The sequence below is a fragment of the Ahaetulla prasina genome, chromosome 7, assembly GCF_028640845.1.
Source record: "Ahaetulla prasina isolate Xishuangbanna chromosome 7, ASM2864084v1, whole genome shotgun sequence".
In the NCBI taxonomy this organism is placed as follows: domain Eukaryota; kingdom Metazoa; phylum Chordata; class Lepidosauria; order Squamata; family Colubridae; genus Ahaetulla; species Ahaetulla prasina.
Genome location: NC_080545.1, coordinates 10,064,264 through 10,090,658, shown reverse-complemented (window position 1 = coordinate 10,090,658; position 26,395 = coordinate 10,064,264). Strand labels below are relative to the sequence as shown.

Below are 26,395 nucleotides of genomic sequence, written 5' to 3'. Positions count from 1 at the left end.
CTTCCCCGCCTCATTAGGCGGCTGCCAGCTGCGGCAGAAGCGAAAGTAGCGCGCGGCTGGAAGCCCGTCCGCCGCTGCCGTCCCACCGCCCCAGTCTCCCCCCGGGTCCTAAAGAGCGACGCGAGGCGCCCGAACCTCCTTCCCTGGGAGCCGCCGGGCCGGGTGCCGCTTTCCGGGCGATGCTCTGCAAGCTGAGCGCTCGCTTCGACCCTTCCCGGGACGTGGGACCTTGGCTGGCGGAGCGGGCGGCGGCGGCGGCGGCTGAGCGAGAGGGCAACGCAGGTGAGCTTTGCAAACCTTCCCTAAGGTTGGGTGCAAACCAGCTGGACCAGCCCCGTCGGCTCAAGCTGAGTCCCTCCAAAGGTTTTTTTTCGGGGGTGGGTGGTTTTGCGTGGGGGGGAATCCCCGGGGATCCCGCGGGGCTCTGCAAAACGAGGCATCCCAGAGAAATCCCCCCCTTGCTCGGGTTGGGAAAACCAGAATCATATTTTGACTCACGTGCACAGGAAGAAAAACAAAAAAAAAAACCTAACAAACCTTGCAGCTTCATTGGATGCATAGAGATAGAACTATACCAGGTGGGTCCTCGGGTTAGGACCACAGTGGAGCCCTGCGTTTATGTCGCTGCCAACAAAAGACGGGTTAAGGGAGTTTGTTCCCCTTTTACGACTTTGCTGGCCCCGGGGGTGGTTAAGCGAACCCGCTGCGTTTTTGAATAGAATAACAGAGTTGGAAAGGGGACCTTTGGAGGTCTTCTAGTCCAGCCCCCTGTTTTGTTCGGTGAGTAGCCGGGGTTGTTAAGCGAACCCGGCTTTCCCCCCCCACTCCCTTGACTTTGTTCGTCAGGAGGTCGCAAAAGCGGACCGCCGTCACAAATACGAACCCCTTGCCAAGCGTCGGAATCGCCCATCCAAATGTAAATCGCGCGACCACGGGGGATGCTGCGACGGTCGTAAAGTGTGAAAAACATCACTTTTTTTTTCAATGCGGTCACTAAATGAACTGTTGTAAGTCGGGGACTGCCTGTATGGAACACTAATTCCATCCCCGTCAAAATGTAACCCACAAACTTATAACTTTTTGAATTCCTCAGAAAATTGGCTACGTATTTCCATCCCAGGTGTATCATAGTAATTGTAGGTAGCTGCCCGCTACAATTGAGCGCCAAATTTCTGTTGCTAAGTGAGACGGTTGTTAAGTGAGCTTTCCCCCATTTTGAGAACTTTCTTGCCACGGTTGTTAAGCGGATCGGTTGTTAAGTGAATCTGGCTTCTCCGTTGACTTTGCTTGTGAGAAGGTTGAAAAAAGGGATCATGTGACCCACCGGGACCGTCATAACTATGAGTCAGTTGCAAAGAGGCTGAATTTTGATCACATGACCCTGAGAATGCTGCAGCACTCGGGTGACAAACAGACATAAGTTGCTTTGTTCATTGCTGTAATAACTTTGAACGGTCACTAAATGAACTGTTGTAAGTTGAGAACTGCCTATACTGTTATCCGTCTATGTCATATGCTAAATAAATAAATAGCCCAAAGTTGTGTCTAAAATGCCCTTCTTGCGTGCATAGAATTGCAACCAGCGCCTTTGAATGGGGTGGCTAAGAAACGGACCAAAAATTCTCATTTTGACCCTCTCCCCAATATTTTTAAAATGTGGGCTAGGGAATCATGTCCTTCATTCCGGTAGCACTGATGATGTTACTTAGTTGGGTCATGAAACGTCTGCAAGAAAACAAGCCTCAGAGAGCTTCAAAGACCCCACAATCCTCCTTCTTCTTCCTCCTCCTCCTCCTCCTCCTCCACCTCCTCCCCTTGTCCTCCTCCTCCACTCTGCAAACCTCCCTCCTTTGTAGCAGTGATGATGTTACCTAGTTGGGTCATGAAACATCTGCAAGAAAACAAGCAAGCTCAGAGAGCGCCAAGGACCCCACAGTCCTCCTCCTTCTTCCCCGTCCTCTTCCTCCTCCTCCTCCTCTCTACAAACCCTACTCCCTTCTAGCACTGATGATGTTACCTAGTTGGGTCATGAAACGTCTCCAAGAAAACAAGCAAGATCAAAGAGCATCGAGGACCCCTCATGTCAACCCTGAGCTACAGATATTCTCCTTTATCAGAATCGTGTCCTCCTTGCACGATTAGGAAATCCATTACTAAAATCTCAACAAGCCAATAAGGAGTAGGTTTTCGTGAGGATTGCACCACTCCTTAAGAACAAGTTTTACGCTTTTTCAATATGAGGCCTCTAAACAATGTATTTGGCCAAAGGTCGTTGGCTTTTTATATTGTCATTTAATTTAATTGGAGAACTGTAAAGCATAGACTCTAGATTCTGGAGGAAACCTTGATGTTAAAGTTCCTAGGATGAGAAGTTGGAGAAATTGAATTTTTTCGGGGGGGTGCCTGGCTTTAACAAAGTTAATCATTGCTCTTTCTCCTTGAAATTAAAGGAAATTTAAACAGTGCTTGACTCTTGGCTGGGCCTTATCTCAGCTACTAAACATTAATAAAGATCCATGCCAAGAAATATGGAGACTTTCAATCTATTCACTTATCTGATTGGAACTACCTGCAAAATATACAGTATATATACAATAGCAAAGCATTAATTGATTTGTTATTGAAACTTATTTATTTATTTTATTTATTTATTTTATTTATCGTATTTTTACAGTGCCCTATCTCCCAAGGGACTCAGGGCGGTTTACAGCCAAGTAAAATATACACATAGATAAATACAAGTTAAAACCACAATTTAAAAAACTTATTAAATATGGCCGAATATTAAAACCCCAATAAAATAATAAAACCTGATTAAAACCAAATTTAAAATTTAAAAATTCTAATCCAGTCCTGCGCAAATGAACAGATGTGTCTTAAGCTCGCGGCGAAAGGTTCGAAGGTCAGGAAGTTGGCGAAGTCCTGGGGGAAGTTCGTTCCAGAGGGTGGGAGCCCCCACAGAAAAGGCCCTTCCCCTGGGCGCCGCCAGCCGGCACTGCCTGGCCGACGGCACCCTGAGGAGTCCCTCCCTGTGAGACCACACGGGTCGGTGAGAGGCAATCGGTGGCAGCAGACGGTCCCGTAAGTAACCCGGCCCAATGCCATAAACTTCCTTAAAAGGTGACATAAGGTTATCTCTGTAGTGTAATAATTGAAAAAGAGAGCTTAAAACTGCTAGCACTGAAATATGAGACAGCAGGAAATCATTATTCATTCCTACTTCCTACTAACCATCTATCACGTACGCCAGCCTTCATTCTCTGTATGACTGTCACAACTTGATATTTATATATTCGCAGGGTTGTTTGTTTTTTTCTCAGACCCAGGGGAAGAGCACTTATATGTTACTCTGCATTTACTTGTGATTAAACTTCGAATTTCTACAATGCAAACATCAACGTTAGACGTTTGGGCACTTTGCAAATATACAGTAGGTCTCCTATGCGTGAGCAGTGGGTTGGACTAGATGACCTCCGAGGTCCCTTCCAACTCTGTCACTGTTATAAATTTAAGTTTCCTTGAATTTATTTGGAGAGCTTCCCTACAAAGGACATTGTATAATAAAACTAAGAATTTAGAACTCAATAGAATAAAATAGAATAGAATAGAATAGGTTAGAATAGAATAGAAAAAAATTCAGAATTCAAAATTCAGAATTAAGAATTAAGAATTAAGGCTAAAAAAAAAAATTCAGAATATATGTATTTTAAGCATATTTGTTGTATAGAAAAAAATGAATAGTGATGAAAGGGGAGAAACAATAAATGCAAGATGTAAGTAAGATAGTGTATAAAATATATAAATTTAATATTATAAGTGATAGGAATTATAGAGTAATAAGGGATAATGGGACAAGAAGGATATAAATAATTATAAAGGGAATTTGGAGAAAATGTAAATATTAGGAGATCACAGCTACGAAACAGTTGTAAAAAGGGAATGTATGTTATGTGTTTTGTGTTTGTTGTGTTGTGTTGTGTTATAAATAAAAAACTTATTTAAAAAAAGCATATTCATTGTAATTAGTGCTAGAGAGTGGTGTGTGGCCTAGAGGTGGAGCTCTCGCCTCACATTCGGGAAGCTATGAGTTCGATCCTAGGTAGAGGCAGATATTTCTCTCTCTGGGCACAATGAGAATTTGTCTGCTGAACAAAACTCCGCACTGGCAACAGGAAGGGCATCTGGCCAGTAAAAACTCTGCTAGCTGTGTTCAGTTGCTCAGACTCCACCCCGCAAGAGTTTGGGGGGTTATTAAAATGAGGTGATGATTGTAATTAGTGCTCATATACTCCAATTTTATTTCTCAGCCCTACTGAATTAATTTACTCCCAGGTAAGCAGGAGTATCTCTAGGGTCTTAACTGCTCCATCCCTTTTGGAGCGTGTGATGTTTTGATCCACGTAGGAGAAAGTTGATGGGTCTTGCATTACTAGGCTCGAATTACAACAGTTCACTTTAGTGGCCATTTGGAGTTACAACGGCACTGAAAAATGTGACTTATGAACATTTTTCATAGTTACGACCTTGTGCAGCATCCCATCGATCATGTGATCAAAATTCAAACACTTTCTCTTCAGATCGTATACGTTTTTCGCCTTAACAACGGCAGTGATTCACTTCACAGTTGTGGCAGGGAAGGTTGTAAAATGGGGCAAAATTCACTTAACAACGGTCTCACTTAGCAACTGCAATTGTGGACTCAATAGAGGTCGTAAATTGAGGGTTGCCCGTAAAAGGTCCATCCAAGCCAAGAAACTTGGGATTATGAAGTTTCTGAAACAGGTTTATCAATTCTGAATCCCAATTCTGAAACACGTTTATCAACCTTTGATTTTAGTGCATTCACACCTGTTTTCGATTGTCATTTCTTTCCTGTCTGTTCATTTTTGTGGCTCGAGTGTCGCATTTCTTGAATCGATCTGAAATAGTTGGATATAGTTTGGGAAGGTCAGTCAAACCCTCTTTCTGTCTTTGGGGCCTTTCGTCAAGATACTAATATTTACACTCATCTTTTTGAAGTTCAGCTGTAGTTGAAGGATGTACCTACCGATCAGTGATGAAATCCAAATATTTTTACTACCGGTTCTGTGAGTGTGGCTTGGTGGGCGTGGCAGGGGAAGGATACTACAAAATCTCCATTCCCATCCCACTCCAGGGGAAGGATATTGCAAAATCTCCATTTCCACCCCACTCTGGGGCACCAGCCAGAGGTGGTGTTTGCTGGTTCTCTGAACTACTCAAAATTTCCGCTACCGGTTCTCCAGAACCTGTCAGAACCCGCTGGATTTCACCCCTGGTACCGATGTACCCCAAAATATGGGTACCCTTCCATTTTTTTGCAATTCATCCCAATTTGCCATGAAATACGTTGAATGATTGAAACCCAAATAAATGACATCCACCAAGCAGGCAATTTTCCTTGGATTTACAGCTCGGCGCATTTTTGTAAATAATGAAACCATTGTTGTGTTGTTTATAATAGATTTTATTGTCTATCTGAAGGGTATCATTTTAAGAAGGTTTTGACTAACACTCCCTGATCAGGTGAAGAGATCAGATCAATTATCTGGAAAACGATCAAAATATGAGGGAATGTACCTAGGTACCAATGATGGGATTCAAATTTTTTTACTACCGGTTCTGTGGGTGTGGCTTGGTGGGCGTGGCAGGGGAAGGATACCACAAAATCTCCATTCCCACGCCACTCCAGGAGAAAGATACTGTAAAATCTCCATTCCCACCCCACTTCAGGGGAAGGAGACTGTAAAATCTCCATTCCCACCCCACTTCAGGGGAAGGATACTGCAAAATCCCCATTCCCTCCCCACTCCAGGGGAAGGAGACTGTAAAATCTCCATTCCCACCCCACTTCAGGGGAAGGATACTGCAAAATCCCTCGCCACTCCTGGGGGAAGGATACTGCAAAATCTCCATTCCCACCCAACTCCAGGAGAAGGATACTGTAAAATCTCCATTCCCACCCCACTCCAGGGGAAGGATACTGCAAAATCTCCATTCCCACCCCACTCCAGGGGAAGGATACTGTAAAATCTCCATTCCCACCCCACTCCAGGGGAAGGTTACTGCAAAATCCCCATTTCCTCCCAATCAGCTGGGACTCAGGAGGCAGAGAATAGATGGGGGCGGGGCCAGTCAGAGGTGGTATTTACCGGTTCTCCAAACTACTCAAAATTTCTGCTACCGGTTCTCCAGAATCTGCTGAATACCACCTCTGGTAGGTATGTGTTTGTTTTTGCATTTGTATGCATACTTCCTTGCACAGATTAAATTGTAGCTGCAATCATTCTTCAGAGTCTTATATACTTAGAGCAAGGGTCCCCGACCCCCGGTCTGTGGACGGGCACTGGGCGTGGCATGCCAGAAATAAGAGGCCACGTAAACAAGCAAAGCCCCATCCTGGGATGCACGCAGCACGCAAAACCATCAGTGATGGGTTTCAAAACTTTTTACTACCGGATCTGTGGGCGTGGCTTGGTGGGCATGGCTTGATGGGCGTGGCAACGGAAGGTTACTGCAAAATCCCCATTTCCTCCCGATCAGCTGGGAGTCGGGAGGCAGAGAATAGATGGGGGCGAGGACGGTGGTATTTACCGGTTCTCCGAACTACTCAAAATTTCCGCTACCGGTTCTCCAGAACTGGTCAGAACCGTCTGAAACCCACCTCTGGAAACCACACCCCCTTCGATCCACGGAAAAAGCTCTCTCCACGGAAGCGGTCCCTGGTGCCCCAAAGGTTGGTGGTGGGGGCGCTGGTTTACCGGAATTAAAAAGGATATGCTGTTTTATTCAAAGCATAAAAAAAATAGATAAGAATTGTTGACGCATAAGATTCTTCAAATAAATTCATGTGATAGATCAATTCCTTCCGAGGGATCAGTTCTAAAGTTTACCTTTCACTGTTCCAAAACTTAATAATATCCATGTGATGTTAGGATGCAGCCAACTTGGAGACGCGACCTCTAAACAGTTACCCTATTCACAATGCAGAGACTTCCCTCCCTAATCAAGTCACTGAAAAAGAGCTGGAAAAAGTTGTTTTTACTTTATTCAAATGGTCTGCAGACATGATCTGTGTCAGGCGCAAAGAACCTGGAGCGTTCAAACGATAGCAAGAGTGTCTTAGAGGTCGTTCTCGACTTACAACAGTTCATTTAGTGACCGTTCGAAGTGACAACTGAAAAAAGTGACCGTTTTTCACACTTACGACCAGGGGTGAAATCCAGCAGGTTCTGACAGGTTCTGGAGAATTGGTAGCAGAAATTTTGAGCAGTTCGGAGAACCGACAAATACCACCTCTGGTCGGCCCCAGAATGGGGAGGGAATGGGGATTTTGCAGTATCCTTCGCTTGCAGTGGGGTGGGAATGGAGATTTTGCAGTATCCTTCCCCAGCCACGCCCACCAAGCCACACCCACAGAACCAGTAGTAAAAAAAAATTGGATTTCATCACTGCTTACGACCGTCGCAGCATTCCCTTGGTCACATGATGCTTGGCACCTGGTTCATATTTATGATGGTTGCAGTGTTCCCGGGGTCATGTGATCCACTTTTGTGACCGTCTCGACGAGCAAAATCAACAGGGAAGCCAGATTCACTTAGCAACCGTGCTAGTAACTTAACCAGTGATTTACTTAACAACCGTGGCAAGAAAGATTGTGAAATGGGGAAAAAATTCATTTAACAAAGTGTTTCACTGTACAACATAAGTTTTGGGTTCAATTGTGGTCGTAAGTCGAGGACTACCTATGGAGAAGAATCTGGTCAACTGACAGTCAAAGCTAAATTGGCACTGGATAAGAATTCATGGAGGAGCTGAACTTGGGATTCTTGTGGCTATGCAACGATTCCCAACTGATGACACATTTAAACCCACCTTCCAAACTCAGCCTGCTGATCTCTTAATATCACGTTTACATATTCTTTTCAGAAATTGGCTTTCCTTTACAGTTGGACTGACTGAGTTTAGAAATGCATTCACGCTTGCCTTTTTTAGATGCTTGGGGAAATCATTCGGAAACGCCGCATATAATAAATGTGGAAAGAAATGGAAATGTTCTTTATACTTGGAAGGTAAGACCAATTTGTTTCTTACTTGAGAAATAAAGGTAAAGGTTCCCCTCGCACATACGTGCTAGTCGTTCCCGACTCTAGGGGGTGGTGCTCATCTCCATTTCAAAGCCGAAGAGCCAGCACTGTCTAAAGACGCCTCCGTGGTCACGTGGCCGGCATGACTCAACACCAAAGGCGCACGGAACGCTGTGACCTTCCCACGAATGGTGGTCCCTATTTTTCTACTTGCATTTTTTGCATGCTTTCGAACTGCTAGGTTGGCAGAAGCTGGGACAGGTAACGGGTGCTCACCCCATTACACGGCGCTAGGGATTTGAACTGCTGAACTGCCTACCTTTCGATCAACAAGCTCAGCGTCTTAGCCACTGAGCCACTGCGTCCCTTCAACCTTAGCGAGCTTTTCATTTCTCAACATACTTTTTGCTAGATGACGAGATGGGATGAAATAAATGATACCAAAATGAAAAGACTAATCAGGAATGGATCTCCATACCTTCACACTACTTTTCTTTAGGAGATGGGAAGTTTACTTTGTATGTTTATTTTATTTTATATCATCTTATCGCATACCTGACTATCCCTCCCTGTCCAAATAACCAAAACAAGGTATTGCATTAAAACCAAGTCAGGTTTTCTCAAGCATAGGATTGAAAGATGCCATGGCATAAATAGAATTCTAAACTTTCTTTCTTTTCTTTTTTTGTAATCTTACTTTTTCATTAAGAAAAAAAACCCTTTTCATTATTTTTCCTCTGTCTTTTTTTTATGTACCAAGAGTAGCTTGACATATAGGAATTAAGTAGTCTCACATTTTCAGGTCCTTCGTAATGATAGAGACCAACTTTTAAATTTAGGCATATCCCAGAACTGTAGATAAAACCAGAATAAAACTTGTAAAGGTTTGACAGAAAAAGTGTTTTCCCAATGGAGAGTAAATATTTAAAATGTATTAAAATATGAATACTTAACGCTCAGTTACTCTCTTTACAGGGACCTCAGGAGTACACCAATGTTGGTTTGTATGACGATGATAATAAAAAAAATCAGGTATGCCTTATTTGCTGTATTTGTCTTCTGTAAAGATTAAATGAAGTTGGAGAATAGAATAGAATAGAATAGAATAGAATAGAATAGAATAGAATAGAATAGAATAGAATAGAATAGAATAGAATAGAATTCTTTATTGGCCAAGGGTGATTGGACACACAAGGAATTTGTCTTTGGTGCATATGCTCCCAGTGTACATAAAAAGACAAGATACACTCATCAAGAATCATAAGGGACAACACTTAATGATAGTCACAGGGTACAAATAAGCAATCAAATCATATTAGGAAACAATATAAATCATAAGGATACAAGCAACAAAATTACAGTCATACAGTCATAAGTGGAAGGAGTAGTGCAGATTCAGTAAATAGTCTGACAGTGTTGAGGGAATTATTTGTTTAGCAGAGTGATGGCCTTCGGGGAAAAAACTGTTCTTGTGTCTAGTTGTTCTGGTGTGCAGTGCTCTATAATGTCGTTTTGAGGGTAGGAATTGAAGCAGTTTATGTCCAGGATGCGAGGGGTCTGTAAATATTTTCATACATGGTGGCTTTAATGTTACAGGCAGGATTGTTTCCAAGAAAATTTGGCCTTTTGCAGTGAAATCAACAAGCAGTTATATAAGTGTATATACCAAAACTATAAAAAATATATATCTCTTCTTAGAAGCAAAATTTCAATATAATAACATTCAGCCAATAGTATAAAATTTAGGAGAGAACCCCATTACAGGTAGTCCTCGACTTATGACCACAGTTGAGCCCTAAATTTCTGTTGCTAAGTGAGACCGTTGTAAATGAGGTTTGCCTCATTTTGCAGCTTTTCTTGCCACCGTTGTTAAGGGATTATCACTGCAGTTAGTGACACGGTTGTTAAGTGAATCTGGCCGCAACGCACAATAGTTATGTTGCTAAGTGAGACATTTGACCCAACTTACGACCTTTCATGCCTCCGTTGTTAAGTGAGTCACTGCAGTTGGTAAGTTAGTAAGCTGGGTCAAGTAAGTTGGGAAGGTCGCAAAAGGGGAATCACGTGACCTTGAGACGCAGCAACGGTCATAAGTATGAACCAGTGGCCAAGCATCTGATCACATGATCATGGGGATGCTGTAGCGGTTGTAAGAGTGAAAAATGGGCATAAGTCACTTTTTTTTTTAATGCTGTTGTAACTTTGAACGATTGCTAAATAGATGGTTGTAAGTCGAGAACTATGTGTAATGATCAGGGTGCTGGTTTAGGAAAGGGGAGTGGGGGACCCAGGTTTTTTTTTTTATATAATTTTATTAAATTTTTCAACATTTAAAACACAAAACACAAATTTACACTCATTACAGCTTTTCCATATCGGTGACAATATCCTTCGCATCGATCATATTTGCATAAATTCTATTTCCATAAACCACTATCCTATGTTAGATCATTGTTCAATTTATAATAATATCTACTCACCTACAATCATATTCTCATCGATATTATATATTTCATATACATTTTACATTATATATTCTACTTTTTACAATTTATACCTTAAAGTTTTACGCTTACTCTCAAGCCAGGTATACCATTTGTTCCAAATTTGGTAGTACTCATTTCTTCTTTCTCCTTGTTTCCATGGACTGCTTATCCATTTCTGCACATTCATAAATTCTCCCTGTTGTCATTTGATCTGGAGCAGGGGTCTCTAACCTTGTCAGCTTTAAGATTTGCTGGCTGAGGGATTCTGGGAGTTGAAGTCCACAAGTCTTAAAGTTGACAAGGTTGGAGACCCCTGATCTGGAGGGATATCGACCGGTTTCCAATTCTGCGCCAGGACGATTCTACTTGCCGTCAATATATGTAACTTTATATATTGCAATTTTTTATCCATCTTCCCATCAAAAATGTCCAAAAGAAAGAGTTCCGGCTTCAATTCTATCGTCTGTTCAGTGATCTCTTCCAACCATTTTCTTATTTTTTGCCAATATTTTCTAGCCTTGGGGCAGGTCCACCACATGTGGTAGAAAGTTCCTTGTTCGTAGCCGCATCTCCAGCACTCAGGTTTTAATCCTGCTTTGGACATGTAAGCCAGCTAGGTGTTCTTGTGCCGGCTATTTTCTCTCAGTCCAAATCTGTGTCAGTGTCGTGTCCCCCTCCCCCTCCAACGACCGGGTCTAGGAAGTCCGTATCAAGCGTGGCAACGAAGCCTCTGCAGCTTTGCCAAATTCCTTCCAGGTTTCTCAGGGCAGGCAGGAGTCCAAGTTGTGACTTCAGCAAACTAGATGAGACTTTGCTTGACTCAAAGTTGGAATGCCACAAGCAGGTCCTTTATATAGGCTGTGGGGTGTGGCTCCATGACTCAGCATTTATCCAGGCCTGCCCCTCCCTTCCTTCTGCTGGCGTCGCCTCTCAGATCTCCGGAAGCGAGGATCCTCCCACTTTGAATTGTCTTCTGCTGTTTGAAAAAGGGAGGGGTCAGAAGGAGTAGGCCCGAGTAATTCCAATCCGTGGCTGACTTCCTCTGATGGCTGAGGCCGTATGAGTGAGGTTTGTTTGTTCATTCCTGACATCCTGTCCGGGCATGGGGCCAGGGCCGGGGGCTGGAGGCATGACAGGCCGTTCATCTTCATTATCAGACTCGGAGTCTGATAGCAGGCCTGGGAGGAGACGGGAGGGGCCCGGCTGAGGAGGACGAGGCACAGCAGTCAGGTTCAGTTCAGTGCAAAGCAAATGGAACTTACGACCAGGTGAGGTTGTAGCCAGGAAAATGATTGATAATTCAGATGGTTTGCTGAACCGTCCTTGTTTGATTGGTTCGCCTAAAATGCTAAGCTGTCAGTTAGGGTTCGCAAAACTCAGTGCCTGAATTGTGCATAAACTCAAGTGGGATGCATTTTGTGGCTTAGCTTGATTTTGGAACTCCGGTTTGTAGTACAGCTTACCACCATTTCTTTTTCAATAGCACCTGTATACTTTCGAAAAAGACCTGCGTGTGATCAGCTGCTCCATCAATCATGACAAGACCTTGTTAGGTAAGTCGTCCTGTTCGAGGGATGTTGTTTGTTGATATGCATGCCTTCAGTCTTGACGAATTTCATGAAAATTCCTCGCTTTTTGCTCTCGTTTCTAATTCAGATAACTAAACTTTTCAGGCGTTTGGAAACTGCTGTGGAATGATAGCTTTCTACTCCACCGTTAAATTTCACTTATGTGCATTTTCATTAGTTAGATTTGTATTCTATCCTTCCAAATCTCATTAAAAAAAACCTCAATTTTATCCATGCTGTGGGACAGTTAGCCTAAAGACAGGAATGGGATTTTTTATTTATTTATTTATGTCCCAACAGTATATATAGGCATAAGCATGAAATAACTATACAATATATAAGCATATATATATAAGCATAAGTATGTAATAACTATATTAATTGGATATAATGAAAGGAAACAATAGGACAGGAACGGTAGGCACGCTTGTGCTCTCATGCACGCCCCTTACAGAGACCTCTTAGGAATGAGGTGACGTCAATAGTAGACAGTTTTTGGTTGAAGCTTTGGGGATTTTGGGAAGAGACCACAGAGTCAGGTAGTGTATTCCAAGCATTAACGATTCTGTTACTGAAGTCATATTTCCTGCAATCAAGATTGGAGTGGTTAACATTAAGCTTAAATCTATTGTGTGCTCGTGTATTGTTGCAATTGAAGCTGAAGTAGTCTTCGACAGGAAGGACATTGTAATAGATGGTTCAGTCGGTTCAGACCGGTTCGGGTAAATCGGATGCTGATTTTACATCTGGTTCACCGAACCGGTTGTTCCAAGGACTGGCTGGCCCCATCCACCCTGCCCCTTCCAGGAGTCTCCAGGTGGCCTGTTTTGGATGCCAGGTAAGTGCAGTATCCTCATAGAGATTCTGGGTGGGCAAAAAACGGGTCTCTTGGAAGTTCTGGAAGTCTGGAAATGGCCCATTTCTGGCCTCTGGAGGGCCTCTGGAGCCCGGGGGAGGCTGTTTTCGCCTTCCCGGAGGCTCGGCAAAAGCCTCCAGAGCTTGGGGTGGGCGAAAACACACCCACACATCACCGTGGTTCAGGAGGCCAAGTAGGCCACACCCACCATGGCCACGCCCACCCAGCAACAGGGCAGAGAACCAGTTGCTAAAATTTTTGAATCTCATCCTTGATTCAAGTGCAGTTTATCTAGTAGGTTTTCATGGCTCAGGGTGGGCTTCAACTTGACTTTGAGCATCTTAGCTACTGCCTGACCTTGACACACTGATCAGAATAGAAATCCTCTAAACAAATTTTATCTAGGCATGGATCACACATTTGTAGGAGGAGTGTACATGAAAAGGAGAAGATGCGTTCTTTCACATACATAGAACATAGAATCATAGGGCTGGAAGGGACCACAAAGGTCTTCTAAGCCATCCTCCTGCTCAAGGCATGGGGTCTTATACCATCCTGGTCAAATTGTCTATGGAAATTCTTAGTCATCCAGGTCATGGTTGTCCCAAAGGTGCTTTTTCAAGAAGCAACTGGACTTTCTGGTTTTTCTTTGAAGACGTTTCGCTTCTCATTCAAGAAGCTTGGAGAATGGTGGAGAATGCAGATAGCTCCTTGTAGACAGCTGGTCGTTTGCATCCTATTAGAGAGCCGTTGAGGCCACCTGGAGGTTTATCTGTGTCCTCAGAGTCCCTTGAGTGGTACAAATGGCTGTGGAGCCTTCTTGGACCGGTTGAAAGGATTATATTGTAGACTGGAGATAAACGATATCATCTATCTCCAGTCTACAATACAGTCCTTGCAACTGTTCCAAGAAGGCTCCGCACCCATTGGTACCATTCAGGTGAACCTGAGGATACAGGCAAACCTTCAAGTGTCCTCAACGACTCTCTAAAAAGGATGCAAATGACCAGTTGTTTGCAAGGAATATAAATCCTTCCATTCCCCACCATCCAGTCAGAGCTGAGGAGGCTTCTTGGATGAGAAGCGAAACGTCATCAAAGAAAAAAGCAGAAAGTCCAGTTGTCTCTTGAAAAAAAACACCTTTGGGACATCCTGGACAAATGGTTGACTGGTCTATTTTTGAAAGCCTGCAGTGATGGAGCACCCACAACTGTGAGAAGCAAGCTGTTACGTTGATTAACTGTTGTCGCTGTCAGGAAATTTCTCCTCTCTTGGATCTCTCTTTGATAATTTTCCATCTGTTACTTCTTGTCCTGCCCTCTGCTGCTTTGGAGAACAAGTCAATCTTGTCTTCTCTGGGATGACAGCTGTCATGTCACTCTTAATCCTTCTCTTTATTAGGCCACACACATCTAGTTTCCTTAATTGTTTGTTCAGGTTGAACTTCAGGAAGAACTTGGGACAGGCCTCCATAGGTAGCGTTGTGTTCTCCTTAACTCATCCCTCAGAGGTTGGACGGTCTTCTCTCAGATACGCTGTTTTGGATCCTGGCTCTTAGCAGAGTTGGACTACATGACCTCCATGGTTCCATTTTCTGCAGAACGGTTACTTTTGTTGCACTTTCGTCAATAAAACTTCTGGTCGAATTTTCAATACTTGATTACAATGATTATTATCCATTCAGCCGTGTTCCAATTCTTGGCAATTCTGTGGATCAGGTCCCTCCACATCTTCTGATCTTCGTCGTTGTTAGTTGCGAAGTCATGTCCGACCAATCATGACCACATGGACGATGATCCTCCGGGCCTTCCTGTCTTCTACCATCCCCTGGAGTCCATTTAAGTTCACGCTGACTGCTTCAGTGACTCCATCCAGCCACCTCGTTCTCTGTCGTCCCTTTCTTCTTTTGCCCTCCATCTTTCCCAGCATTAGGCTCTTCTCCAATGAGTCCTTTCTTCTCATTGTTCTTTGAGTTGTTCTACATTCTGGCTGGTGTCAGCTTTGATGATGATTCAATGCTTTACATTTTCAATATCTTTTTTTTTCTTTTAACTAGCCATCAGTTTTCTTCAGACATCACAGGAAGAGAAAAAGTTCCTTTTTCAAACAGGTACCGGAATTATCTAAATGCTCTTAAATGGACTTCATAAACTACTGAATTATGGATTAATATTCTCTTCTTTGTTTTTGTTTTTTTAAATCCCAGTTCCTAAATGTCTGACCTTACTAATTGAAATTCACCCGATTAATAATGTGAAAGTTTTAAAGGCTGTGGATAGCTGTATCAGAGTACAAGTAAGTGATTTTACTAACGTTTTTCCGCCAGACTTAAAATTATTTGTATGGTAGCACAATGCTAGAAAGCACTAAATGCATTATAAAAATTTGTTTATTACTAAGCCTAATAAGTTTATAATAAGGTGTAGGAGGAGGGAGGGGAGTAAGAGGAGGAGCAAACAAGTATTATGGAAGCCCACCCCTGGATAGGACTCAAGACATACTTCTACTTCCAGACCTGATGGGATGGGCAGTTATAATTGGGTGGAGACAGTCCCTCCAATAACAAGTAATGTTGATAGGATCCAATTATGAGACTCCATTAGACAAATATGTGATGTCAGTGGAAAACCATACTACTTTTTTCAAAAATCTGTGAACAATTCTCTTTTTCAGTTCCTATATCCGATTACCGATAAAAAGTCATTGTCAGATAGCTGCCTCTTACTCATTTCAGAAGATAAATGTAAGTGCTTTTAGTTCTGCATTTTGACTGACAAGTTCCTTGAAAGGTTTTAGGTTTAACGTGTTAAAAGGCAATAGGAATACAAACGCACATAACATACATATCAGAGTTACATATTGGAAAAGCTGCGTGTATGTTGTTTCCCCTTGTTTTCTCCACGTTTATTCAAAATAACAGGGTTTATGGGCAGGAGTAACATAGGATGAATTCTTCAAACAATTGTATTCTGGTGAATCAACCCAAATAAATGTTGTGACCCAGACCCAAGTAGGTAGTAATAAACTTAGTCCGTGGAAAAAACAAACTTTATTCAAACAGCTGGGAATTACTTCATTCCCAGTGTCGTGCAACTCAAAGTAAAACAAATGCCTCCCAACGCAAATTCCTCAGTTATCTCACAAATCTTAGTCCAATTGGGCAAACTGCTAAAAGCCCTTCCTGGCAAATGTCCAGAAGCCACAAAAACAAAGACATATACGAAGCAGAAGATGGAGCAGAAGACGCAGCTACAACGTTGTTTTCCGGCAAAGCTGAAATGCCGGTGCTGGTCTGTTTTAAGCCTTATGGGAGGGGCCAATCATCTCTTGGCCCTACTCCCGAGTTGTCCTCTTTGCTTTAGCTGCTCTTGCCTTCTGGCACCTCTTCTCATGCGTGCATTAGGAACAGGCTCCTCCTGTTCCTCTGTCTCACTACTATCAGCCTCTGGAGACTCTGGAGTCCGCACTTCACTTCACAATGGCCCTGGCCTCACCTCAGCCTTATCGTTGCCCGACTCAGTTGCCAGGTCCGTAGGCTGCTGACGGCCCACAAAAATAAATATGCATACAATATAGAGCAGGGATGTCAAACTCAATTTCATTTCCCGGTAAAGAAGTTTTTTATTTTTTAACACACACACAACAAACATAAATGAATTGTTAAATTCATTTTTAAATTAATCTGGCTTCCCTACAGACTCCCCCCAAATTCTATTCTAACATCAGCACCCCACTTGGTCATATGCTGTCATGCAAATAATGATTAGTGCAAGGACGGCATCTGAAATTTGAGTTGATCTAATCCAAAATTTTTGTCTCTACGTGTTCTTTGCCCTTTGCACAATGTGAACCTGTTTGCTGCAAACTCTGCATTGGCAACAGGAGGGGCATCCGGCCAGTAAACACTGAGCTCCATTCAGTGGACCCGACTCCACCCCAATGCAAGGGATTATGGGGTCATTAAAAGACCCAAAAAAAATGTTGCTTGCTCTTTCGACTTCTCCTGCAACACTCTTCAAACCCCGATAGTAGAAACGAAACAAATATACAATATGGACCAAATGTTCATATTTTTAAAATAAAGTTTGATATACCTGTTACCCTGTACCTTGATATCTGTCACCTAATTTGTATTTGTTTCTTAAGATGCTGAAAAATTGGACATCAGAACTGTCAGAGAAGGAGACAGTGTGGTATGTTTTAATTATCTTCCTTTTTTTGTTGTGGTTGAAATGAGATTGGACAGAGTGAAAAAATACAGTAGCGGTTTTGTTCTAAATGTAGTTTTTTTCCCATCATCTAAAAAATAATTATCTGGGCAGAAATCTGATCTGGTTTTTGATGAATTATGACAAGGTAAGATAAAACTTGGTTGGGATGCGGTGGCTGAGTGGCTAAGACGCTGAGTTTGTCGATCAGAAAGGTCGGCAGTTCAGCGGTTCGAATCCCTAGCGCTGCGTAATGGTGTGAGCTCCCGTTACTTGTCCCAGCTTCTGCCAACCTAGCAGTTTGAAAACACGTAAAAAATGCAAGTAAAAAAATAGGGACCACCTTTGGTGGGAAGGTAATAGCGTTCTGTGTGCCTTTGGCGTTGAGTCATGCCGGCCACATGATCACAGAGACGTCTTCGGACAGCGCTGGCTCTTTGGTTTTGAAATGGAGATGAGCACCGCCCCCTAGAGTCGGGAACAACTAGCACGTATGTGCGAGGGGAACCTTTACCTTTACCTTTTTAAGATAAAAGTTATTCCCATCAGAATACAAGTTGCCGGTTGAGTGATTGCCACAGATTTATTTATTTTTATTTTATTTATTTGTCGAGTACATATTAGATAATATATATAAGTATAAATTGAATACATAAAATGAATACAATTAAAGAGACAGGGACGGTAGGCACACTGGGGCTTTTATGCATATCATACTGTGATCCCTGTCATGGTAGGCTAAAGAGCTGCGCTTACCCAATTAATCTACAAGTAATCCTTACGACCACAATCGAGCCCAAACTTTATGTTGTTAAGTGAGACATTGGCTAAGTTTTGCCCCATTTTACGACCTTTCTTGCCTCCGTTGTTAAGTGAATCACTGCAGTCGATAAGTTAGTAACTGGTTGTTGAGCCAATATGGCTTCCCCATTGCTTATGAAAAGGTCGCAAAAGTGGGATCACATGACCTTGGGAATAGTTTCCTTCTTGAGCAGCGGGTTGGACTAGAAGACCTCCAAGGTCCCCCCCAACCCTACTTATTCAGTTTTCCACTTGACACTGTACTATTTCTCTCCTGTAATTGTGCTTATTTCCTTCCCTTTTAGACGATTGAAAATTCGAGCCGGCTTTCAAAAGAGAGAATTGCCGATGATCTCATGTGGTCCCAGTGGGATATGCTGGAACAAAGACTATTCTACATTGTCACAAAGGTGAAAAACAAGAAAAAATTTGTTCTCTTGATCACATAGTTTGCTTATTCCTCATACAGCGGGTTATTTAATTGTAGCCATTTGACACACCTCTTAAAATGATACGGAGCTATTTATCTAAAGGAGATTGAGAGATAATCTTGCTCCATCTTTTCTCTCTTGTTACAAGGAAAGGTTTTCTAAACCTATTGAAATTCTGAGGTAAATTATACAATTGGTTCCAGAACTAAAACATAAGAAAATGTTAGCCAGTTTGGTCCTGTGGTGAAAGCACCTGGCTAGAAACCAGGAGACTGTGAGTTCTAGTCTACTTTAGGCATGAAAGCTGATTGGGTGATTTGGGGGCCAGTCCAGTGATGATATTCAGCCGGTTCGTCAAACCAGTAGCAGCGATCGTGGGTCCACCCGTCCCAGCACTATGCTGTCCTATTTAGCCACGTTTTTGAGGCCGGGCGCATGCGTGAGCATGTGCGTACACAGCGAACCAGTGGTAAGCATTTATGAAACCCACCTCTGGGCCAGTTCCTTCCTCTCAGCCCAGTTCACCTCCCAGGGTTGTTGTTGTGGGAAAAGAACAGGAGGAAGGAGTATTAGGTATATTTGTCATCTTAAGTTATTTATAACAATAATGAAGGTGGGATAAATAATTTTACTTATGATGATATTAGAGAGAAAGGGAGGTGGCCTTGATAGAAACATGCACATGAAGCGGAAACATTTTTTTAAGTCCTAGGAGACAAGATAACATTTGGAAGCGGTTTGGTTAAAAATCATCTTGATTCACCGGTCTTCCTGTGAAATTCATTTCTGGTCTGGTCTATTTAGTGAGCCAAAAGAGAATGGGAAGCGATGTAATACATACAACAAAGATTTTCCTATTAATAAAAATTACGTTTCATGTCAGAATCTGGTTCTTGATAGAAAGTGGATCCATGCATTAAAATAATGACATTTTTCCCCCAGATACCATTAAAGTTCGTAGTTAAAGCAGTTGTAACTGAAAACCAAGAAACTTTTTTTGAGAATGAAATTTGGTCAGTAGTTCAGACATGTAGTTCTTGGCCTACGACCATAATTGAGCCCAAAATTTCTGTTGTTAAGGGACACACTTGTTAAGTGAGATTTTGCGTCATTTTACAACCTTTCTTGCCACACTTGTTAAGTGAATCACTGCAGTCGATCAGTTAGTAACCCAGTTGTTTTTCAGTGTCTTTGTAACTTCAAACAATCACTAAACTAACTGTTGTAAATGGAAGATTACCTGTATTCACTTGGACATGCCATAATAAAAACTCGCAGCTACACTTCAGTCTATATTTGTTGACTTTCCTCTTAATGAAAATCATAATATTTATTTATTTATTTATTTATTTATTTAATTATTTAATTATTTAATTATTTAATTAATTAATTAATTAAATTTTTATACCGCCCTTCTCCCGAAGGACTCAGGGCAATTCACAGCCAAATAAAACCACAATAAATATAATAAAACAGTAATTAAAAAACCTATCAAATATGGCCCAATTTAAAATACATATAAAACAATAAAACCCAGTTAAAATTTACAACCCCAATAATAAAATATTAATATTCTAAAATTCTATGCCAGTCCTGCTCGAAGAAATAAGTACATCTTCAGCTCGCGGCGAAAGGTCCGAAGGTCAGGAAGTTGACGAAGTCCCGGGGGAAGTTTGTTCCAGAGGGTGGGAGCCCCCACAGAGAAGGCCCTTCCCCTGGGGGTCGCCAGCCGGCATTGCTTGGCCGACGGCACCCTGAGGAGTCCTTCTCTGTGAGAGCGCACGGGTCGGTGGGAGGCAAACGGAGGCAGAAGGTGGTCCTGTAAATAGCCCGGTCCTAAGCCATGGAGCGCTTTAAAGGTGGTAACCAATACCTTGAAGTGCACCCAATAGACCGCAGGCAGCCAGTGCAGCTTGCGCAGGAGTGATGTTACATGGGAGCCACGAACGGCCCCCCTCTATCACCCGCGCAGCTGCATTCTGGACTAACTGGAGTCTTCGGGTGCTCTTCAAGGGGAGTCCCATGTAGAGAGCATTGCAGTAGTCAAAGCGAGAGGACTACTCGCTTGGACTACTCGCATTGTCTGTTCAGGGAATGCTCAATTCTGCATTTCTCATTAAAAATCTGTTGAGGGACTATACAATATATCATATTACACATATTGACAGCATATAGAATTGTGATAGCACAGAATTGGAAACATCCGGATATCCCACCGGATCAAATTATAATAAAAAATATATATGTGCAGAAATGGACAGATTATTGACGGACATGAAGGAGAGGGAAGATACTGAGTACTATCGAAAATGGAATAGATGATATTCCTGGCTGGAGGGTAAGCATAAAACTTAAGGGAGATTTTTGCTATGAGACTGAATTCTGAATAGAGGTTAAGATAATGTAGATAAGAATGTTGGTCTATAGAGATACTTAGAATTAGAATCTGTATATAGAAGTTAAACAGGATAAGAGATACCGATGTAGGAAAAGCTGTTATAAGTAATGTAATTTTGATGCGTTTGTCTTTGTGTGTTTTATATATATATGTATAGTTTTTGTGTATTGTGTTTTTTTTTATTGTGTATTTTAACTTTTGGAAATTCAATAAATATTATTTTTTTAAAAAAATAAAAATCTGTTGAGAAACTTTAGTCTGTAATTAAAAAATAAATAGATTTTCTAGCACCAGGATAATGTTTACCTCTACAGATGGTCGAATTTCAGTCTCTTGTTAACGTTTCTTCTCATTGTAGGAAGAAGAAAGGGACATATTGAATTGCATCCAATTTTATCCCAATAAAGACTTTAAACTAATAGTAAGTTTTGCAGATAGTGAAAATGCTGCTAAATTGTATGTGGAGCGGGTTTTCTTGGGGAAGGGGGAGGGTTTGATCTAAAATGTGGGCCTGATGAATGCAAAGGACAATATCCATTTTTGAAACTGAAACATGAGTCCCATATACGCAGAGTTAAACAGATTTTAAATAAGCCACATTTGATTGCATTCAGACATTATTTTAAAGCAAGATGATAGATAGATAGGTAGGTAGGTAGGTAGGTAGGTAGGTAGGTAGGTAGGTAGGTAGATAGATAGATAGATAGATAGATAGATAGATAGATAGATAGATAGATAGATAGATAGATATCGATAGATTATCTATCTATCTATCGATGATAGATAGATAGATAGATAGATAGATAGATAGATAGATAGATAGATAGATAAGAGAGAGAGAGATAGAGAGAGAGAGATAGAGAGATAGAGAGAGATTAGATAGATAGATGTATAGATAGATAGATAGATAGATAGATAGATAGATAGATAGATAGATAGATAGATAGATAAGAGATAGATAAGATAGATAAATAGATAGATAAGAGATAGATAAGGTAGATAGATAGATAGATAAGAAGATAGATAGATAGATAGATAGATAGATAGATAGATAGATAGATAGATAGATAGATAGATAGATAGATAGATAGATACCAGTAGATAGATAGATACCGATAGATACCGATAGATGATAGATAGACAGACAGATAGATAGACAGACAGACAGACAGAAAAACAGACAGATAGATACTGGTAGGTTGGTAGGTAGATAGACAGACAGACAGAGAGAAAGGAAAGAAGGAAGGAAGGAAGAAAGAAAAAGAAAGAAAGAAAGGAAAGAAAGAAAGAAAGGAAAGAAAGAAAGAAAGAATTATTTTTCCCAGTTATGTTTGAAATACTGTTGCTTTCTAATCCTCCCTGCTTGGATTACCTAAATCTGCCTTTTGGTTTTTAAACAGCTTGAAGCACCTTTAGAGATTTCCATGGCTGAGATAAGATTAAGGTGAGTTTCAGAAATATATGTGTGTGTGTGTGTGTTTTTGTGTATTTATGTGTGTGTGTGTGTGTATATATATATATATACACACAGAGAGAGACAGACATGTATACAGTGTTTGTGTGTGTGTGTATGCTTCTATGAATGGAGTAAAGTAAATATGATTTTTTAAAAATTGAAAAAGCATATAGACATTTTTAAAAAATTCTGCGTAAGCATTTCAATCGCTAATAACTGTATCATTCTAATCCTGCCTAGCTAATCCACGTCAGTAAATACTTTGCATGTTGCTAATTACTCTCATCTCTGCAAACGCACTGCGTCGTTGGGAATGACACGCTTATCCTTCCAAAATCAATTAGCTGAACTGAATCGAATAAATAATCTTTACAATGACACGTGTCCTTTATTGGAGAATCCTGTTGGTTCCTTTCACGTCGATGATGGACTTCCGTAATGTAAGCTCTTGGGGATAAAGATGTAGTATCTCCTGTTTTCTCTTCCTAGATCTGTGAACTTGAATTATAGCTATTATCAAGACCAAGAAACGATACCCAAGCCTTTTGATGTACACGTTTTTACCAGTGACACAGGTCTGTATATAAGAGAAACAAGCTAGTTTTCAGAATACAAGCATTGGAGCGTTTGAGTTATATATTTGCAGATTCTCTCTTTTGGTTCTTATTATATTGCAGACTGAACTTGTCTTCCAGAGGCAATTCCTCTATTTAATAGTATGTCCTAGATCAAGGGTGTCGAACTCAAGGCCCGAGGGCCGGATGTGGCCTGCGGGGTGCTTAGATCTGGCCCGCGCGGCTGCCCTGGAAACAGAAAAGGACCAGCCCGCGGTGCTTCTGCCAATGAAAACGGAGCTTGTGAGGGAAGTGCACGGCTTTCCCGAGCTCCGTTTCCTCTGGCAGAGGGCAGCAGGAGGCCACCCCAGCTGAAAAACGGAGCTCGTGAGGGCTGCGTGTGGCCCTCCCCAAGCTCCATTTTCATTGGCAGAGGGTTGCAGGAGGCTGTCGCAGCCTAAAACGGAGCTTGGAAGCCCGTTTTCACTGGCAGAGCCCTCGGGCCACCACAGGCAACTCCTCCCCATGAGTGACATGGTGGCCACGCCCATCCAAGCCACCTGAGGTCAAACACAACCCTGATGCGGCCCTCAATGGAATCAAGTTTGACACCACTGTCCTAACCCATGGACTGGTACCGGGGCCACGACAAGCCAGCAACTGAGCCATACAAACAAGCCAAACCCCATCCGCGGGATGCAGGCAGCACACAAAACCACACACCCCTCCTGTCTGTGGAAAAAAACCATCTCTCCACAGAACAGGTCCCTGGCACCCAAAAGATTGGGGGGCCACTGTCCTAGACAACTTGTACCTCTCCAGACTTCACAGCTTTGGAAGCAAAACCCTCCAAGCCAAAAGTATCTCAAAAGGTTAAATCATGACAACTGGACCCAAGTTTTTCCAAAGGGTTTTTTTCAGGAGGCCACTGGACTTCCTTATTTCTTTCTTTCGAAGATGTTTCGCTTCTCATTCAAGAAGCTTCTTCGGCTCTGACAGGATAGTGGGGGAATGGAAGGTAGTTATATTCCTTACAGGTGGCTGTCATTTGCATCCTTTTAGAGGGTCGTTGAGGCCCCTTGGAGGTTTGTCTGTGTCCTCAGGGTCACCTGAGTTAATGCTCCTGGTTCCTGTAGTCTGCAATTTCCTCCCCCCACACCCTGGAAATCCATTCCTACTCCCACACCATTCAAAGCAGGGGTGAAATCCAGCAGGTTCTGGAGAACCGGTAATGGAAATTTTGAGCAGTTCGGAGAATATCGGCAAATACCACCTCTGGCTGGCCCCAGGAGTGGGGAGGGAATGGGGATTTTGCGGTATCCTTCCCCTAGGAGTGGGGAGGGAATGGGGATTTTGCAATATCCTTCCCCCAGAAGTGGGGAGGGAATGGGGATTTTGCGGTATCCTTCCCCCAGAAGTGGGGAGGGAATGGGGATTTTGCAATATCCTTCCCCCAGGAGTGGGGATTTTGCAATATCCTTCCCCCAGAAGTGGGGAGGGAATGGAGATTTTGCAGTATCCTTCCCCCAGGAGTAGGGAGGGAATGGGGATTTTGAAATATCCTTCCCCCAGGAGTGGGGAGGGAATGGGGATTTTGCAATATCCTTCCCCCAGAAGTGGGGAGGGAATGGGGATTTTGCAATATCCTTCCCCCAGGAGTGGGGAGGGAATGGGGATTTTGCAATATCCTTCCCCCAGGAGTGGGGAGGGAATGGGGATTTTGTAATATCCTTCCCCCAGAAGTGGGGAGGGAATGGGGATTTTGCAATATCCTTCCCCCGGAAGTGAGGAGGGAATGGGGATTTTGCAATATCCTTCCCCCAGAATTGGGGAGGGAATGGGGATTTTGCAATATCCTTCCCCCAGAATTGGGGAGGGAATGGGGATTTTGCAATATCCTTCCCCCAGAAGTGGGGAGGGAGTGAAGATTTTGCAGTATCCTTCCCCCGGAGTGGGGTGGGGATGGAGACTTTGCGGTATCCTTCCCCTGCCATGCCCACCGATCCATACCACGCCTACCAAGCCATGCCCACTGAACCCGTAGTAAAAAAAATTAGATTTCACCACTGATTCAAAGGGTGTCCATCCCAAATTGTATAGCTAAAAAGTCTGTAGAGATTCTCAGTCATCCAGGTCATGGTTGTCCCAGGAGGCAATTTGGACAGACTTGTTTATTTGTTTTTCTTTTGAAGATGTTTTGCTTCTCATCCAAGAAGCTTCTTCATCTCTGAGAGGATGGTGGGGAACGGAAGGATTTATATTCCTTGCAGACAGCTGGTTGTTTGCATCCTCTAAAAGGAAGGAATATAGGAATGTATATGAATAAAGGAATAGAAATGGAGGAAATAGAAATCCTTCCATTCCCCACTATATTGTCAGAGCTGAAGAAGCTTCTTGAATGAGAAGGGAAACGTCTTCAAAGGAAAAAGCAAGAAAGTCCAGTTGCCTCCTGAAAAACGCACCTTTGGGACAACCGTGACCTGGAGGACTGAGAATCTCTACAGAGTTTTTGAACCAAAGTTTATTAAAATGGAGACATTTCGTTACACATCGAAGTAACTTCTTCAGTCAAAATGGAAATTTGGGGAAGGCAAAGAGTCAGAAAGTCATTGGAATAAGCCAGCTCTTGCCATATAGATTGGAGGCGGGGCGGGGGGGTCTTCCTCCCCAAAATAGGGCCGGTTTAGCTCACGCTGGTAAAGCCTGTTATTAAGAACACAGTAGCCTGCAATTACTGCAGGTTCGAGCCCGGCCCAAGGTTGACTCAGCCTTCCATCCTTTATAAGGTAGGTAAAATGAGGACCCAGATTGTTGGGGGGGCAATAAGTTGACTTTGTAAAAATATACAAATAGAATGAGACTATTGCCTTATACACTGTAAGCCGCCCTGAGTCTTCGGAGAAGGGCGGGGTATAAATGTAAACAAAAAAAAAAAAATGAAAAGCAACATATAACTGAATCCTCCAAGCCAAAAGTATTTAAAAAGATGATTTCATGGCAACTGGACCAAAGTTTATTAAAACTGAAATGTTTCATTTACATGTTGCTTTTTTTTCCACTGAACAACTAACTGTGGCAAGAAATGTCGTGAAAATGGGGTGAAATTCACTTAACAAATGTCTCACTTAACAACAGGAAAATGTTATAAAAATATATTAGAATGTGCTGAGATGGATAGATTAACATTTAAAAGAAAAGAAAGAAACAGAATTCTCTTTAACATGGGATATGTTTTACTAATGGCTAAGGGACACGGTGGCTTAGTGGGTAAGAAACTGAGCTTGTCGATCGAAAGATCGGCAGTTTATTTATTTATTTATTTATTTATTTATTTATTTATTTATTTATTTATCACATTTATATACCGCCCTATCTCCCAAGGGACTCAGGGCGGTTCACAGGCAAGTAAAAAGCACATATAAATACAGACTAAAATAACAATTAAAAAACTTATTCTACAAGGCCGAATTATTAAAAAACAATATAAATAATAAAACCCATTTAAAACCAATATAAATTTAAAATCTAATCC

At 42.2% G+C, this 26,395-nt stretch overlaps 1 protein-coding gene across 4 annotated transcripts in view; it reads left to right on the top strand.

Moving 5' to 3' along the window:
• The first annotated feature begins 40 nt into the window (after positions 1 to 40).
• GSAP (gamma-secretase activating protein) overlaps positions 41 to 26,395 on the top strand; it is a 91,661-nt gene continuing 65,306 nt past the window's right edge. For 3 of the 4 annotated variants that reach the window (XM_058190011.1, XM_058190008.1, XM_058190007.1), the window contains exons 1-12: positions 41 to 282; positions 8,014 to 8,090; positions 9,081 to 9,137; positions 12,075 to 12,144; positions 15,072 to 15,125; positions 15,222 to 15,310; positions 15,689 to 15,758; positions 17,162 to 17,208; positions 18,330 to 18,434; positions 21,212 to 21,274; positions 22,254 to 22,297; positions 22,799 to 22,884. In XM_058190011.1, coding sequence (XP_058045994.1) covers positions 180 to 282; positions 8,014 to 8,090; positions 9,081 to 9,137; positions 12,075 to 12,144; positions 15,072 to 15,125; positions 15,222 to 15,310; positions 15,689 to 15,758; positions 17,162 to 17,208; positions 18,330 to 18,434; positions 21,212 to 21,274; positions 22,254 to 22,297; positions 22,799 to 22,884 — 865 coding nt within the window. In that variant the 5' untranslated portion in view covers positions 41 to 179. Of the gene's footprint in view, positions 283 to 7,947; positions 8,091 to 9,080; positions 9,138 to 12,074; positions 12,145 to 15,071; positions 15,126 to 15,221; positions 15,311 to 15,688; positions 15,759 to 17,161; positions 17,209 to 18,329; positions 18,435 to 21,211; positions 21,275 to 22,253; positions 22,298 to 22,798; positions 22,885 to 26,395 lie in introns of all 4 variants that reach the window. The other variant, XM_058190009.1, reaches the window with a different exon arrangement.